The 18792-nt window shown below is 41.1% G+C and overlaps 1 protein-coding gene and 1 pseudogene across 6 annotated transcripts in view; one reads left to right on the forward strand and one right to left on the reverse strand.

Annotated features, from left to right (window-relative positions):
• Window positions 1-1052: 1052 nt before the first annotated feature.
• Window positions 1053-1153, reverse strand: Rnu6-304 (RNA, U6 small nuclear 304; annotated as a pseudogene).
• A 1720-nt stretch (window positions 1154-2873) lies between these two features.
• Nrdc (nardilysin convertase) overlaps window positions 2874-18792 on the forward strand; it is a 62992-nt gene continuing 47073 nt past the window's right edge. For 5 of the 6 annotated variants that reach the window (XM_087660440.1, XM_087660437.1, XM_087660441.1 and 2 more), the window contains exon 1: window positions 2874-3365. Coding sequence is in view for 2 of the 6 variants with exons in the window: in XM_087660437.1 (XP_087516563.1) it covers window positions 3034-3365 (332 nt within the window). In the remaining 4 variants the exon portion in view is untranslated. 6 annotated transcript variants of the gene reach the window in all.

An 18792-nucleotide genomic window follows, 5' to 3' on the forward strand; every position in this document is an offset into this window, starting at 1 on the left:
ACTGCTCTTCCAGAGGTCCTGAGTTCAATTCCCAACACCCACATGGTGGCTCACAACCATCTGTAATGGGATCTGATGCCCTCTTCTGGTGTATCTGAAGACAGCTGCAGTGTACTCAAAAATAAATAAATCTTAAAAAAAAAAAAAGAGCTCTGTGGGATGTTCTGTAATAGCTTAGAAGATAATGTTGAGGACAGTGCAGAAGATGGAGGCCTGCCTTCTGAAATTTCAGAGGTAAGATTAAAGACTCTATCAGGGCTGTTGTTATTTTGATTGTGATGGTTCTGTGGTTTAGTCTAGCCGGGGCTGAAGACTCAGCTGTGATTAACAAGATACCAGAACTATTGAAGCAAAACCTTTGCATTACTAGAACTATTGATGTTGGTCAGCTGGAGCTAAGAAATTAGTGGTGATTAAGAAGAGACCAGCATCACTGAAGTGAAATCTTCTGGGAAGTGTTTTCTGAGAGCCCAAAGAAGCTATGTTCCAGAGATAGCCAAGGTTGTACCTCATGCTTTGGCTGGACTTGGTAATGTGTAAGAGTCACCCAGGTGAAGGCATGAAGGGGTTAATTGTACTGGCTGGTTTTGTGTGTCAACTTGACACAAGCTGGAGTTATCACAGAGAAAGGAGCCTCGCTTGAGGAAATGCCCTCAGGAGATCCAACTGTAAGGCATTTTCTCAGTCATCAAGGGTGGGAGGGCCCATTGTGGGTGGTGCCATCCTGGGCTTGTAGTTTTGGGTTCTATAAGAAAGCAAGCTGAGCAAACCAGGGGAAGCAAGCCAGTAGCAACATCCCTCCATGGCCTCTGCATCAGCTCCTGCTTCCTGCCCTGCTTGAGTTTCAGTCCTGATTTCCTTTGGTGATGAGCAGCAATGTGGAAGTGTAAGCTGAATAAACCCTTTCCTCCCCAACTTGCCTCTTGGTTGTGATGTTTCGTGCAGGAATAGAAACCCTGACTAACACAGCCCTTAATGTCTGCTCTTGGGGACAGAGGGGGAAAGAGACAGGAAATGTCAAAGCGTGGCATCATGGTACCAGGATACTTCAGAAAAATATGGATGAATTTGCCTATCCTATCACTCATGAGCAGGGGCCATGCTGTTCTCTGTATCGGACCAACTTTAGTATATGTCCTGCTGAATCAAGCACTCTCACTTGGTAGCTCCCACTACCTCTCTTGTAAGCTCTAAAGGGAGGGGAAATCTTTGTTCACAACTCCCAATTTCTGGCACACAGCAGTACATCACTTGTTTAGTTAAATGAATAGTGGAAGTTTCACTCTATGGAAAACCCAATGAATTGCAGTTAAGGGTATAAATTATTTTTGTCCTTAGGAAAACAAAATATATAGTTGAAGCTGAAGGTTTCTTATCTCTGGTATTTTTGCGTTGGAGAGTCAAAAAAGCACACATACACCAATCCTGTACAAAGCATAGACTGACACTTCAGGTATCTATTCAACACTTACTATTGGTGGTTTTCTGTATTGGGCAGCCACTCAAGTACTAGAGTACAGAGGAAGCTACTTTGAATGAGGACTCCAGTAGAGTTGCTTAAAAACTGGTAAACCTTTAAAAGTGTACTGAAACTAGAATATGTTAATGCTTTCCAAATACTTCTGTCCCAATTCTATTATCCTCCTCAATACTTGGCTTTCCTATCCTGTTCTGTAGTCTTAGCATTTTTAAATTTTTCTTTGAATGTACCACTTATGGTCTGTTTCTTCCCATAAGAAAGGAAACTTCAAGAAGGCAAGGGTTTTTAAATTTTTAATTAATTAAAAATTTTTTTAATTTAATTTTTGAGACAGGGTCTTAGTAGGTAAACCAGGCTAGCCTTGAACTTCTGTCTCCCTGAGTGCTCAGACTCAAGACGTAGACTACCACACCGGCAAATATTTGTGTTTTGTTTATGGCATAACTGAGGTTCAGAGGCATAACTACTAATGTATCTACTGGTGTCGTCTTTTTTGTTGTTGTTTATTCATATTCATTTCGTTTATTTCTTCCACATGGTACGATCTCATCCAATGGTGTCTATCAGCTTTTTATTGTATCTGGTCAACCGCTTTTTATTTTATATTGTGTCTGTTCCAGTCGCAACAAAGGCACTGGCAAACAACAAAACCAAAAAGCTTGGGAAAGTATCTTGAGGGTAGTAGCCTAACATGTTTTTGCTTTTCAGTAAAAGTTGGCTAAACTTAAAAGGTAGGCTGAGGACAACTCCAGTCTGTGGGGAAGCTTAAAAAAAAATCGCATACAAGAGTGAGCATATTGAAACCGATATTTTAGGCACTCTTTTGGATTTGGAGCGTGAAAAGCACCAATGGTTTGGCAGCTTACAGGATGGAAAGGTGCAATTGTTATTTCCGGTGCTTAGTGACCCCAAAAGAACAGCATCCATCTCAGGATAGGGTAAGAGAAGACTTCCGGTGTTCTGCGTTTTTAAAAGAGACTCGCTGAGTCACTCTTAAGAACAGAATGCAAAAAATACACTGCAAGTGGGTGAAGAAGATCAGCATCCACTATTGCGACTCGCTTCTGCGTCGTCCCACTGGGGAATATTTTCTCAGACCCCGAGCACTACGCGGTTTTCCAGAAACAGCTACGGACTCACGTCACAATCGCGGCAAAACTTCTCCCGTCGTCCTCCGCCTCTTTTTCTTCGCCCCGCCCACGTCAGTTTTCGAAATGCTCTCTGGGTGCGCCAGGAATCCAGCCTATTCCTATTGGTCTCTAGCCTTCCCTGCTCCTATTGGTTGTTTCTGCAAACGTGACAGCTGTTGTGCGTTGTGATTGGCTAGGATCCATAGCGTCATCGGCTGTCAGGAGGGTGGGATGAAGAAAGTCGGTGTGAGCGAGGCCGGGTTGGAGGAGGGGTTCAGGCCTGTCCTCCCCAGCGGCTGGGGCAGCAACAACGCCGGCCGCCGCCGTCGCCCCTGGGACGCGGAGGAGGAGGAGTGGCTGGAGGAGTAGGAGGAGGAGGTGGGCCTGGGGAGCGGGATGTCCAGCGCTACGACTTGCTGGTGAATGCTGAGGAGAGTCGCGGTTGCTGCAGTCTTTGCCACCGGGAGGAAGTTGCGGTGTGAGGCCGGGCGGGAGCTCACGGCTGTGGGACGAATCGAAGCACGGGGTCTGTGCGAAGAATCAGCGAAACCGTTTCCTACGCTGACCATGCCTGGCAGAAACAAGGCGAAGTCCACCTGCAGTTGCCCGGACCTGCAGCCTAATGGACAGGACTTGGGCGAGAGCGGCCGGGTTGCTCGTCTAGGAGCGGATGAATCTGAGGAGGAGGGACGGTCTCTCAGTAATGTCGGGGACCCTGAGATCATCAAGTCTCCCAGCGATCCCAAGCAGTACCGGTGAGGGAGGAGGCTCGGACTGGGGAGAACAGGGTGCGGGCTTCGGTTGGTGCTGTAGTGACTTCTGGTCTCGGTGTCTCCCGGAGGAGCAACAGGGTGTTACTACTATTCATCCCAAATGTGTGTTTGGGTGAGGTGGCCAGGGCAATTTGGAGTATACCAGGCTAGCCTCTAACTCAGAGATCTGCTTGCCTCCTCTGCCCCTCAAATGCTGGGATTAAAGGTGTGCGCCACCACCCCCGGCTATTTTTTACTTTCATTAAAGCAAGTACCAAGGTTTTCATGAGAACAGGATGAATGGTAAAGGGGAGGAGGTTGGTTGTTACAAAAGCTTGACAGTTGGCGATCTGAATTTTGGTGGAGAGGATATTTGAGATGTGTGCGTGTTATTTTTGTTCAGTCTCAATCCATAAATGTATGAGTCCCTTAAGTAAATGAGAGGTAAAACGGAGTGAGGATTACGAAGAGGATGGTGTGGCTTTAATATTAGAACTTTACAGCATCCTCTTCATAATCTTTACTCCGTTTTACCTCTCAGCTAGCTAAGATGGAGTGGCTTGTAACCATGGGTGACTAGCCAGAACTAGAATGGCTAGATAACTGCTTCCAAAACGTCTTAGAGACATCTTGGGCCTCAGTTGTATGAATGGTAGGCTTGTAAGATCCCATCTTATACAATGTTTCAATCATCTGTAATGAATGGTAACTCAATCCCGACTGAATAAACTTAAGAGTTACTTCGTTTCATAAAATATCTTGTATTTGAAACAGTTTCTATTTTCTAACAGCTTTGTTTTCCTGCTTGAGGACATTGAAACCCAGTTTTTCTCACTCAGAATTAGACAGCTAGATAGTATTGGAGCTTGTATGAAACTAGCCATCTGACACAAAACCCAGTGCAGTATGTGCTGGTATTTTATGAGGTTCTTACTCATGCTGAGTTAGAAGCCTGAGTAGTCTTAAGCCCAAATTTATTATAAGCCTGCAGTGTGTTAAAAGTAGGAAAGAATTTTAGAGATCATCTTTTCCACTCTCCCCCACTTTTATTTTGCAATCAACTGACACTCCGGTCCAAAAATCAGTGACATAGCCCCAACTTCAAGATCAACTTAATTTTCATCAGATTGTCAGGGTCAAGGTATCTTTATAAACTAGGGATAACTTTTCTTGTCAAAGATGTAGTTGTAACCTGTAAGTGAACAAGTTGGAGGTAACAACATTGTTTGATTTTTGCCTCCCAGGTTAAATTTTCAGTACAGGAGTTAGTGGGGTTTTGTTGTTTGTTGTTTGTTTTTGTTTTCCTGTCCATACAAAGTTACCTAGTAACAGCTAAGTGTCAGATGCTGTTCTGATTGCTTTAGATATATATTCTTTGACCTTATTTTTTGCAAATACTAAACATACGCATCAGGTTCCAAACTAGCATTTCTGCACGTTGGTTAAATATACTGCAATAAATAACTATCCAGGGTGGTATATACAAAGGTGATTAAATTTACAGTGTAGGAGGATGCAGACATTTGAAAAACTTAAACCAGGGCTGGAGAGATGGCTCAGTGCTTAAGAGCACTGACTACTCTTCCAGAGGTCATGAGTTCAATCCCAGCAATCACATGGTGGCTCACAACCATCTGTAATGAGATCTGATGTCCTCTTCTGGGCTGTCTGAAGATAGCTACAGTGTACTTATATATAATAAATAAATAAATCTTTAAAATTGCACTAAAAAATTAAAATGAGAATAGAGTATGGTAATAAAGGTGCTGAAGAGGTGGGAGAAGGACAATCAGAAGTCAGGAGACATCCTTGATCATATAGCTTGGGCTACATAGGACCCTGGCTCAAAAAACAACCTGGGGAAGGGGAAGCAAATCTAATGGAAGTATGTATGTTAAAGTAGATTAAAGAATAAAGTAGGAAATGATAAATAGAATGTCTAGATAGCTTCTTCCAAAAATGTATGAGAGAGGACTTGGACCTGAGCTGGTTGAATGGGTACTTGTAAGATCCCTTCTAATCTTCCAGTGTCCCAATCATCTGTAATGAATGGTGACTCAATCCCCACCTGAATAAAGTTCTGGGCTAGCTTGTGGTACAAGGAAGACAAAAGATAATGCAACTGATGTATCGGTGACATACAGCTTTAATCCTAGTTCTTAGGAGGCAGAGGCAGGTGATCCCTGAGTATGAGGCCAGCCTGCTCTACAAAGGGAGTTCAGGAAAGCTAGGGCTATACAGAGAAACCCTGTCTCAAAAATAAGTAAGTAAATAAGTAAGTAAGTAAGTAAATAAATAAATAAAACCAAGCAGAAAACAGCCTCCCCCCTCCAAACACCCAGAAATACAACAACAAAGATGTTTAAAAGCTACTTTGAGTAAATTGTCACATTTGTGTGTTGGCCTTTGTTAAATCATGGGTCTTTTTGTCCACCTTTATCTTTTTTTTTATGTATTCAAGTTTCAAATTGACAACCTTCCCCCACTCCCACCCAGACTCTTGCTAGCTTTTGCTGGATTGGAACTCACTATGTAGACTAGGTTGAGTCAAACTTGGGAGAGCTCTACCTCTGCTTTCTGAGTGCTGTGGTTCTAGGCATGCACCACCACATCTTTTTCCAATTTGACTTTTGAAAACGTTTTTTGTTTTTGTTTTTAATTTCTGTTACTTTAAAATAAAGGTGAAGTTGGGCAGTAGTGGCCCATTCCTTTAATGCTAGCACTCGGAAGGCAGAGGCAGAGAGGTAGGCAGGATGGATCTGTGAGATCCAGGACAGCCTGGTCTACAAAGTGAGTTCCAGGACAGCCAGGACTGTTAAGCAGAGAAACCCTGTCTCAAATAAGTGGAAAACTTCAGAACTAGATCTTTAATTTCTGTGAATTTTTGTGTTCAGAAACAAACATATCAAGTGTCTGTAGCTTCTAGAACTAAATTACATTTCTAATACTTGCATATAGATGTTGACTTGTAGGACACCTTTCTAGCCAAATGGATTCTTTGCATTGTTTCTGTAGAGCTCTGTCCATGATCTGTTACAGGACATAGCCATCAGGTTAAGTGTTTGGAGTATGTGAATGAGCACCAGACCTGTTCAGAGGAATATTGTGGTGGAATAATGCTGTCAAAGACACATCAGCTTACATTTATTAAGAGTCTGGGGTTGGGGATTTAGCTCAGTGGTAGAGCGCTTGCCTAGGAAGCGCAAGGCCCTGGGTTCGGTCCCCAGCTCCGAAAAAAAGAACCAAAAAAAAAAAAAAAAAAGTCTGCAGAATTTTATTTCTCTCTGCATATAATTTGTATTTAGCCTTTTTGAAATGTTAGTAATACCTCCAGGACTCCTTCAGGATTACATTTACTTAGTATTTAGTGTGTATGTGTACACACACATATGTGAATTGCAAGAGAGGAGAGGTCAGGACAACTACAGTAGTCAGTTCTCTCCAGTCACTGTACAAGTGCTAGGGATTGAACTCAGATTGTTGTGCATGATGGCAAGTGGTTTTACCCACTGAGCAAATTTACCAGCCCTTATTAAGTTTTTAAGTGGTTGCTTAAATACCAGGAAAGTGTTAATCCCCCCTTTCTTTTTCTCTGTTCCTCTGAGCAGGTCTAGTGTTCATTCACATACTCCAAACACTTAACCTGATGGCTATGTCCTGTAACTGATCATGGACAGAGCTCTACAGAAACAATGCAAAGAATCCATTTTGGCTAGAAAGGTGTCACACAAGTCAACATCTTACTCAAATCGTTATTGGTTAGAATAGATGTTCTAGATGGATGATGATACTTCTCTAACAGTGCATAATGCTGGGGAGCTTAGGTTGACTCAAACAAGGATGAAAGACTTTGTTGTTTAATCTTTCTGTTTCTATGGGGGATGGAAAACAAACATGAAAAAGTAGTCCCTTCTAATCCAAATGTTGCTTACACCGTTAGAAGTAATATTCACATTTATTTTTGTGTATGTGATGGGGAAGGCAGTGCATGTGCCACAGTGTGTGTGTGTGTGTGTGTGTGTGTGTGTGTGTGTGTGTGTGTGTGTGTGTAGACCAGAGGACAACTTGCAGAGTTGGTTCTGTCCTTCCATCTTGTGGGTTCTGGGGGTTGATCTCAGCCCAGAAGGTTGGTCAGGCTGGTCATGTACCCTTCACCTTCTGAGACAGCCTACTGGCCTGGTTATTTTAGTAAGTTCTCAGTATACTTATTATAGGAAGTAAAGCACTGATTGTGTTTACTGTTACATGCTACTGAACAGAAAGGCACAATACAATAGTTGCATTGAGGACACTAACGTCTGCTAACTTGCTAGTTTAGAAGTGAGGTGGCTCACTCAGGAGCAGAAACTATAGATGAATCCAAGTCATCAGAAAGCAGAGATATCAAAAATTAAGAGAACATTTCCCTTTGTATTGAATGGTAAGAACATGGGCTTTTTTGCTGAGGTTGTGTGTGTGTGTATATATATATATATATATATATATATATATATATATATATATATATATATTTTTTTTTTTACTAATACCCAATGCTTAATAAGTGCTTCATTGAATATGTAAGGGATTAATTTTCATTTTATATATGCATACAGATTAATGGTGCAATCATAGTTCCTTACAGTTATAAAACAAATCATTGTGTAGTTATTTATATTAAAGTTTAGGAACTTTGAAACATTCCATTTCTTGGTCTGATACCTGACTCTAATCCCCTTAAAATTTTTGTTTGTTTAGTTTGGGTTTTTAAATTTCATGTGTATGACTGTTTGCCTGAATGTATGTATGTGGACTATGTGCATATCTGGGGCCTTAGAGGTCAGAAGAGAGCATAATGTAGGGCGGTGTTGTCTGAAGTGGTAGTCAGGGAGCAGATTCTGAAATGGGATGCAATGGCTGTCACGTGTAAAGTATGGCCGCTTCAGTCTCTGTGTATTTAGTTTCTAAGCTATGTGACCTTGAGCAAGTTAATATTCCTAAGGCTCAGGACCTTGAGACATAGCAGAACAATCCTAAGCAATTGAAATAGAAACTGAACAGTCAGGAGGAACCAAAAGGAAGCCTTAATGAAGACCCACTGAGAGCACACGTTAGCAGGGAGCCATTGCCAGTGATCCTGATTTCTTGATACTGTAGTAACGGAAGATTGAAGTCTTTTAGAGACCTAAGAAATTGTTCTTGGTGAAAATAATTACAGAGGAATGATAAGGAGGCAGAGGCTGGCCATGCTGCACTGCTTTAATTATGAATGGGAAGCATGAAATTGAGGTTACCAGGGAGATGTTTTTCAAGATTTTAAAAAGCCTGCCTGCCTGTCTGCCTGCTTGTCCACCTACCTGTCTACCTAAGCTCAGTGTGTAACCCAAGATGGCTTTGAACTTCTGATTTTCCTAACCCTACCTCTCAAGTGCTAGGATTATAGGCGTATGCTCCAGCACCCAGTTTATGCAGTGCTGGGGCTCAAACCCATAGCCTTGTGAGTGCCAGACAAACACTACCAAATGAGCTATACTCCTAGCCTCCTAAGAAGATTAAACCAATCATTTTTCATGTGTATGGGTATTTTACCTGCATGCCTGCATGTGTATTTGTGTACCACATGTATTCCTGGTGCCCACAGAGGCCGCTTCAAATCTGGAACTGCAGTTACAGGCAGTTGTGAGCTACCACAAGGGTAATGGGAACTGAATTCAGATCTCTGGAATAAGCAGCCAGTGCTCTTAACTGCAGAACCATCTCTATCCCAAGAAGATAGTTTAAAGTGGAAGGGATGAGAACTTTTAGGATAAGGCATTGCCTAGAGTAGAGGGAGAACTGTTTCAGAGTGGAAGAGATGACATGTATGGTGCTTAAAGAGTTTGAAGGTGAAGATGGTCTTCAGATGGTTGGGAAATAACAAGATACATAGTATCTATGGACATATTGGTTTTGGAGGAAGGAGTGAGTAAGCTGGAGAAAGTATAAGAAAAGCTGCAGCCTGTACACAGGTGATGGAAGCCGATTCACTCCCCTATAGGCATGGCGATGTGTTTAAGTGGCTGACTACATAGGGGAAGCAGAGGCAGGTATGAAGAGAACTTAGGATTGGCTGTGCTGCTTAATCTTTTGTCAGCCTAACAGACTAGGGTCCTGTGAGAGGAGAAAACTGCTATTGAGAGAATGTTTGTAGGAAAGTCTGTGGGGCATTTCTTTAGGTTAATGATTGTTACAGGAGGATCCAGTTCACCGTGGGCAGGTAGCCCTGGGCTGTATGCATGAGCAGGCCTAGGGGGGCAAACCAGTAAGCTGTGGTTCTCTATTGTCCCTGCTTTAGTTTCTTCTCTCAGGTTCCTGCTTAACCTTGGACAGTAAGCTGGACATGATGGACAGTAAGCTGTACCATGAAATAAACCCTTTCCACTTTTAAATTGTTTTTGGTTACGTTGTTTATTATTACAGCAATAGAAAGCAAACTAGAACAGAGTAGTCTACTAGAGTGGACTACTGCTGTGATAGACCTGATCATGTTTTGAAAGGGTCATGGCAGTGTTTGGAACTTGGGTTGGAAAAGCCTTTGTATGTCCAGAGATTAATGGGCTGTTCTGGGGGATCTTGGAAGATAATGTCGAGAGAGGTGCAGATGATAGGGGTCTGGCTTGTGAAGTTTCAGAGGGAAGTTTGAGAGTTCCCCAGAGACTCTCTTGGGGCTATTTGTGTGATATTTTGAATTAAGAACCAGTGGTTTTGGTTAGCTGGGGCGTAAGAATCAGCTTTGATTAAAAACCAGTGAAGGAAAGTCATTGCTTTAGTGGGGCAGTTGATGCTAGTTAGCTGGTGCTGAAGTATCAGCTGTGATTAATCTGAGACCATCACTGAGGTGAGATCTTCTGGGAAGTGTTTCCTTAGGGTCAGTACCCAGAAACTGTAGTCCGATGGCTGAGATTGCTCATCATAAGCTTATAGTCAAACTGAGTAGTGTGTTACAGAATCCCACTTGATATTTTGAGGGCTTGAAGGGTTGTGGATTGGCGCCATGTGACAGGTCAAAGTCCCCGATGAGGTCCAGGAGGCCATTGGTCGAAGGTTCAGCCTCAGTTGCAGTGGAGACCCCAGGATATTGGAGATGGGTGAAACATGGGACTACTACCAAGAACTGTAGCAGCTGTGGAATGGAGCCAGCCTGAGCCTGTGAGATAACCTTTGTGTGCTGTGAATGACAGTCAGAAAAGTGGGCTGCCCAAACACACTACAGCCCAGGAAATCATGATTGAATACCATGCCTTCTGAGCTACAGGGTTTAATTTACAGTGCTGGATGTTGGTTTTGCTGTGATTTAATTGTAGCTGCCCTGGTTCCAAGAGGGAACTTTTGGAATAAGAAATATGTAACTTGACATTCGCCAACTGTCACCTGTCATCTTCTGTGTTCTCTGCATCAGCTAGCAAACTTCTTTTTTTTCTTTTTTCTTTTTTTTCGGAGCTGGGGACTGAACCCAGGGCCTTGCGCTTGCTAGGCAAGCGCTCTACCACTGAGCTAAATCCCCAACCCCAGCTAGCAAACTTCTATCAGTGTCCTGCTCCTCTTTCTATTGCTGTGATAAACGCCATGACTTACAATTGAGATTTTGGATTTTTAAAGAGAGGTTGGATATTTTAAAGAGAAAAATTTTAAAGCCTGTGGGACTTTGAAAGTTATACCATGTTTTGTATTGTTATATTAACATGAGATCTTACAGATAAACAAAGGAAAGGTTACATTTTATTGATGTATTTGTTTGTCAAGTTGATAAGGGGATCAGCTTTGCGGGTTAGGTGTTTTTTTCCCCCAACTTAGTGCAAGCTGGGGTCTTTGGGAAGAGGGAAGGAACTCCATTGAGAAAGTGCATCCATCAAATTGGCCTGTAGGAAAGTTTATGGGCCTTTTCTTGATTCATAATTGATGTGTGAGGATCCAGTCCACTGTGGGCAGTACCACCCTGGGCAGGTGGTCCTGGGTTGTATAAGAAAGCAGGCTGTTGAAGCCATGGGGGCAAGTCAGTAAGCAGAGTTCTTCCCTGGTCTGTGTTTTCTTCCTCCAGATTCCTGCCTGGACTTCCCTTCATGATAATAAGCTGCAAGATGAAATAAACCCTTTCCTTTTCAAGTTGTGTTTATCATAGCAATAGAAAGTAGAGGAGGACACTGATAGACATTTGCTAGCTGATGCAGAGAACGCCAAGTCAGAATTTCTGGATTCCTTGAGTGACAGTAGCATAAGGAGAATGATGTTTTAAGATGAATCTGAGGGCTACTGGTTAAGACTGGTTTAAGAGGTAGAGACACATGTGTACTGACACAAATGACACCTGTCTTTCTCTAAGTACTGTGCTCCCCTCTTTTCTTTTTCAGACTTTTGTTCTCTCCCTCTTTTCCTCTCCTTTCTTCTCTCCTCTCCCCAACCTCCTCTTCCTCCTCCTCTTCCTCCTCTTCCTCCTCCTCCTCCTCTTCCTCCTTCTCCTCTTCTTCCTCCTCTTCTTTTTAAGCCAGGGTTTCCCTATGTAGCTCTGGCTGCTAGAACTCACTCTGAAGACCAGGCTGGCCTCAAAGTCAAAGAGATCCTCCTGCCTCTGCCTCTTGAGTGCTGAGATTAAAGGCATATGCCATAACACCTGGATTTTTTTTAACTTTTAAATTAAAAAATATTTTGTGTGTTTGAGTGTTTTGTATGTACATATGTCTGTGCACTGTGTGCATGCCTGGTGCTCACATAGGCCAGAAGCATTTTGGATCTTCTGGAACAAAGTTCAAGGCAGTTGTGAGCTGCATGTGTGTGCTAGGAACCTAATTCATCCCCTCTGGAAGCAGCAAGTGCTCTTATCCACTGAGCCATCTTTCCAGCCCTTCGATTTTCTTTTAGCTGTTTCCCTACTAACTCAATTTAATAAATGACTGTAGGCTAAAATTTCATGAACACAGAGAACCTTTTTGCTTTAGTCACTCTGTGCCTAGCACATTATAGATTCTTTAATAACATTTATAGAGTATATGAATACATGACTACTAGGCATTTTTATAGAACTCTTAGTAATACTTTTTCCAGAAATTTCATAGATTAAATTTTTATCTGGCTAATTTAAAAAAAAACTACCTTTATTTCCTAGAAAACAAATATAAACAAGCAAGTTACACAATAAGAAGTACAGATTATAGGAAATAATAGCCCATGGCAATGTTGTATATGTAATTTATTGAAGCTTGTGTTTAGCTTATAACAAGTAGTTACATATTAACTATTTATGTTAAAGCTACTTAGTGATATTTGTATAAGGTTATTGTTTGGTTGCTTTTTTGAACTAGGGTATCATTATTTAGACTTTGCTGACCTGGAACTCACTGTGGAACCCAGGCTGGTCTCCCTTCACCTTGTGATTCTCCTTGCTGCTGGGCTCACCACTGTGTCAACCAGCTGCAGCATGGTTTGTGTAGTAGTGAGAAGTTGACAATAGTTCTCATCACTGAGTGTAAAGGATCATGCTATGATACAGTTGTACAGTGGAGATAATTGAAGCCATAAAACGAAATACTTCTTTGTTCCTTCTTTCCTGCCTTCCTTTTTTCTTTTTATTAATTTTGAGACTGAGTCTGGAGTTGCTGTGTAAACCAGGCTGGCTTTGAAGTAATGGCAGTATGCCTGAGAGCTGGGGTTAGCAGTGTGAGTCACTATCCATGGAGGGTGTGCTTTATGTACTGACATAGAAAAATGTCTTATAACTTATTGTTGAGTTACAACTAGTAGTCAAGCAAAATATTACATAATTTTACTTTTAAAAGGAAAAACCTGGGCTGGAGAGATGGCTCAGCGGTTAAGAGCACCCGACTGCTCTTCCAGAGGTCCTGAGTTCAATTCCCAGCAACCACATGGTGGTTCATAACCATCTGTAATGGAATCCGATGCCCTCCTCTGGTGTTTCCGAAGACGGTGACTAATATAAATAAAATAAAATCTTAAAAAAAAAAAAAAGGAAAAACCTGCTAAAACAGCACCTTTATTCTTAACCTAAAATACATTTTTAGAGCTTCTGTATTCTTTGATTTTTAGTAGTTAAAAGATGTTAAATAACAATAAATAAATACAAATATGTGGTCATTGTAGGAAATTTGGATAACAAAGAAAAAAGTCTAAAGGGTTCCACAATCATATTTATTATTAACCATCGAGTAACTTTTGTGTGTTTTTTCTAAGCATTTGTAATTTGTCTATTGGGCTGGGGGATGTACTTAAGTCTAAGCATGCATGGGTTTTACGTTGACATAGTATCTCACCAAACCAAAAGCTGGACCATTTTGGCTAGGTTGGCCAGCAGTGAAGTTCCTGCTCTCTGTCCTTGTGAAGTTCTTGTCTCTGTCCTCCGTTGTTGGGGTCACAGGCATGTGTAAGCATGTCTGGCTTTTTATATGAGTACTGAGGATTTGAGTTCATAACCTCTTACCCACTGTTAATCTTTTCTGCTTGTATTCAGTATACTATTATATATATATTACTTATAATAATCTTAAAATTAATAGTCAACAATCCTTTCTATTTTTTTCTTTTCTCTTTTGCATTCTGAGGTTTCAGTTATATTTTGGCTAAACTTCAAAAACATTAAATAAAATTGTCATGTTGTATACCACTCAGAGTACAGTGATGAAATCCCATCCTTTTGTGTTGTATGCTGTGTAAGACATGGATCATCGTTTGTTCAGCACTGTTCTCCCCTTGGTAGCATAGTCTAGGGTATCAGATACATACAGTTGATATCAAGCCTTGGACAGGGCACCACTGTACAGCACAGTTTTTCCATTTTCTTTATTTGTGTGCAGGGTATGAGTGGGGCTCAGTATACTTTGGTGAGTGTGTGGGGCTTCGGGTCTTCCATTGTGTGGCTCCTGAGGATTGAGCTGAGGTCATCAGGCTTTGGCAGTAAATGCCTTTATTCTCTGAGCCATCTCACTGGCCCCTTGATTATTCTTTATAGCTTCTAGATTTAGTGTGTGGTTGTGTAAAATTTCTTCTCTCATAATCCTTTTTTTCTGAAACATTTTAAAAACATTCTACTTAGCTCTATAATACACATATATAGTATATATAAATAGACACTATCTTATCACAAAGTGCTGGAGTAAGATGCATGGACATCTGTATTTTTTCCCACTCTTATTGTTTAATCAGGTACAGATGACTGCTTCATTTGAGACTTTAAAGTTTTGGGTATACTTTTTAGATGCATTTGATATGTACATTTTGTATATACAAAATTTGCTGCTCATGACTTTTACAAAACCAGCTATTAGATTTTAAATAGCTTTTAAATTAGAAATACATACAACATTCTGATCATGGTTTCCCTTCCCCCATCTCCCAGGTCCTCTTCCACCTCCTCGTCTATCAATGTTTCCTGTGTTTCTCTCTTTAGAAAACAGGCAACTACAAAACAAGCCAGAATTAACAACAACAACAAAACACACACACACACACACACACACACACACACACACACACGCACACCATATAAAAACAGGAAATTGAAAACCAAGTAAAAGACTGGTGAGATAAAAAAAAAAGTCCAAATAAAACAATATGAGGCAAAAAAATCTGCAAGAGTATTGAGTTCATTTTGTATTGGCCATCTACCCTGGGACTAAGGCTTACCCTTAAGTGTGGTTTATATACCCTATGAGACTCGGTTGGAGAAAAGTGATTTTTTTCTCTGTAAGCAGTTGTCAGTTGGAGTTAGCTTCTTGGTTAGAGATGAGAAACTGTTCACTTCCCTCTCTCAGCACTGGGACCCCCGTCTGGCTTGAACCTGTGTCGGTCCTGCACTCACCACAGTCTCTTGTGAGTTCGTATGTGCTTTATTACTGCTGTGTCTGGGTGACCTGTTTCACTGGCTCTTACAATCTCTTTTCTTCCTCTTCCACCTTCCTCTTCCATGAAGCTCCCAGAGCCCCGAGGGGAGTGCTTTGATGAGATACTTCATTTAGAGCGCTATGAATACCAGTCAGTAGGTGTGAAGGCTCTAGTTAGGCACCAGCTAGACTTCTCTGAGTTGTTTAATTATCAGGCCCCCTTGGAAGTGACATTCACTTTTTTTTAAGTAAAAATTTTAAATTGTACTTGTTTGCACACATGTGTGTGTCCACGTGTGAATGAGCACACACTCTTGACAGGTTAGAGGACAACTTGTGGAAGTCAGTGCTCTCCTTTTGCCATATGGGTCCTGGAGATCAGTCTTCAGGTTGTCAGGCTTGATGGCGAGCATGTTTACCCACAGAGCCATTTCTGGCAGCCTCAACTTTTTTTTTTATTTGTCTTTGAAACATTGTTTCATTATGTATCCCAGACTAGCCTTGAGGTAGGCTCCTCCTGTTTTTCCCTCCTTTGGGATAGGGTTACCAGACATGAACCAATACACTTGTCTATTAACATTGTTTTGTGTATTCAAGCAACTAGTTTTTAAATATTTGGTATTTGCCAGATGATGGCATATATGGGAGGAAAAAATCCTCTGTAACATTCTAATGAGGCAGACATAAAAGAAAATGTAAAAAGTGGTGATCAGGGGTTGGGGATCTGGCTCAGTGGTAGAGCGCTTGCCTAGGAAGCGCAAGGTCCTGGGTTCGGTCCCCAGCCCCGGAAAAAAAAGAGAAAAAAAAAAGTGGTGATCAATGTTGCAAACACATTTAAACTAAGATTAAAAAGAATATAGTTTGAATGTTGTGCTATGGAGTGGTAAGGAGACACATTTCTTAAAGTGGTACATTTCAGCACAGACTGCCTTGCAGATGGCTGTCCTTGGCATGGAATCTTTTCTCATCTGTTTTTTTCCTTTGAGCTCAAGAACTAGGATTTGCTTCTATTTTCCTTGTGTGTTTCCTTTCCTTCCCAACACTATTTTAAAGAATTTGGTGCATTCTTCCATTGCTTTGCTTAGTAAACCTTCAACAAAGGTTTCATCACATAAAGTCTAACGGATGCTTATGTACTTGCTTGCCTTTTGGCTTTCTTGAATGGCATTCATGTGGTTGTCTTTTGTGACTTTCTTTTTCCCTTATTATGTTCTGGATTACCCAGTTTAGTAGCTTGTTGCTAAATATGTTTTCTTGCTCTATAATAAGCCACCCTAGGGAGGACAGCTACTGCGTGACTCAATCACGGTTTATCCTTCTGATGTCAGTAGATTTTTTAATTCTTTTCAGGTTGATTAATGTCTTCATCAGAGTTCTGTTGCTGAGACACCATGAGCACAGCAACTCTTTTTTTTTTTTTTCTTCAGAGCTGGGGACCGAACCCAGGACCTTGCACTTGCTGGGCAAGCGCTCTACCACTGAGCTAAATCCCCAACTCCTGAGCACAGCAACTCTTATTATAAAGAAAACACTTAATTGGAGCTTGCTTACAGTTTCAGAGGCATAGTCCATTCTAGTCATGCTGGGGAGCATGGCAGCAAGGGAGATGCGGTGCTAGAGAAGTCACTGAAAGTTCTGCATTCAGACCAACAGGCAGCAGCGAGAGAGAGCCACTGGGCCCACCCCTCGTGACACACTCGCTCCAACAAAGCCACACCTTCTAATCCTTTCCAGTAGTGCTACTCCCTACCTATTGACCAAGTATTCAAACCTATGAGCCTGTGGAGGCCATTCTCATTCAGTCACCTCAAGTAATAATTGAGCTTGTCCCAAGCCTTTCTGTACATTTTATGTATTGATCTGAAACTTAGACTTTTTTTTGGTGGTGAGGGAAATTCATACACTATCATATATTTACATCTGTGGTTTTTTGTAACTTAATTTGTGAAATCTATGGTGTTAATGGCCATTTCTGCTTCCCAAATTTTGTGATTTTATTCCCAAATACAAAATCTAACCACTAACTGTTCTTTATTGTTTAAAAATGATTTTGATACACATCTTTCTTCTTCTGTCTGTGTGGATGTGCATGCCGTGGGAGCAGAGGAAGACTTGGATGTCAGTCCTTGCTTCCGGCTGGTTTGATACAGAGCTTCTTGTTGCTCCTGAGTATGCCAGGCTGTCTCTTCCTCCCACCTCACCACAGAAGCACCAGGATTACCGACTCTGGAGATCTAAACTCCAGCCTCACACATGTGTATATCGTGTTTTACCCACTGAGCCATCTCCTTAATGTGCAGAACCTTTTGAACCTCAAGGATTGGTGAAAAGTATTTTGTTTCAGAGACTTTCTCTGATTATCTCCTAGGATCTTACAAGAATATTCTGTGTTTATCTATCATTCTTTTTTTTTTTTTTTCTTTTCTTTTTTTCAGAGCTGGGGACTGAACCCAGGGCCTTGCGCTTGCTAGGCAAGCGCTCTACTGCTGAGCTAAATCCCCAGCCCCTTATCTGTCATTCTTAATTTGATGCTTTTGTTACCATTACCAAACACTGGTCTTCCACTTTTTCTTTTGTTTTTTTTTTTGTAATGTAGCATGACGTCTGACACACAGAGTTGTTAAACAGGTGTTTATTGAGTGAACACATAAAAGACTAAAGAGTAAAGGGAACAGGCTGTCACAGACATCAGGTCATCAAATGATAACATAGTTTTACTAAATAAGAGGAATTTTCCTACAGGGCTACAAGTCTGTGGGAGTTGTTTTTTTTTTTTTTTTTAAGAGATAAAGCTCAATTATTCTTTCATACTCTAAAAGCAGTTTTGGAGACCTGTACAATGTCGAATGTATTTTGTGGAAGCACAGTTAACACAGTTAGGTCTATATTTATATTTGTGTGGCTGTGCTATGCTGCTGACCTAGCATGGCTGCTTTGAATATGAAGAGCTGTTTTCCCAGGCTGTCTTCTATTTTGTTAGAATCTTTATTTCTAAACTAAAGGACTAGAAGAGGTGGTTGTGTCATGTGCTTCTAATTTTTTTAAAAATTAATTATTCATTGGTTGAGACAGGTGTTTTCTATGCTGTATGTTCTAGGCTGTATTGAACTCAAGAACTGATGATTCTCTGCCTCAGTCTTCCCAGTACCAGGATAGCAGGCATGAGCTGCTACACCTGGCTTTTATTTTGAGTGCTAGGGGTTAAACTAGCGCCTTACATATAACAAGCAAATGGTCTAGAATACTCTGCACACCATCTCCAACCCTATAAACCTGTACTTTGAATGTGTAAATGTATTTTATGATTAAAAACCTCAAAGAACATAAACAAGACAAAGTGTGTTTCTTAATTTCTTTCTAGATAAAGAGAGAAATTTTGCTTTCAAGTTTCCTTCCCCAGATCAACCAACTTGATTAATTACAATTGTGGTAGACTTTTCTGGTTTGTGGAACATTCAGCCTAAGACCCTCAGTGGATGCTTGAAACCATGAATAGTAACAAACCTATGTATATTAGACATATGTATAAAATGTAATGCCCTTTCTATGTTTACTCTTAGTAAAATGAGAGTAGCATTTGCAGT

The sequence above is a fragment of the Rattus norvegicus genome, chromosome 5 (genome assembly GCF_021556685.1).
Source record: "Rattus norvegicus strain SHRSP/BbbUtx chromosome 5, alternate assembly SHRSP_T2T, whole genome shotgun sequence".
NCBI classification, from domain to species: Eukaryota; Metazoa; Chordata; class Mammalia; order Rodentia; family Muridae; genus Rattus; species Rattus norvegicus.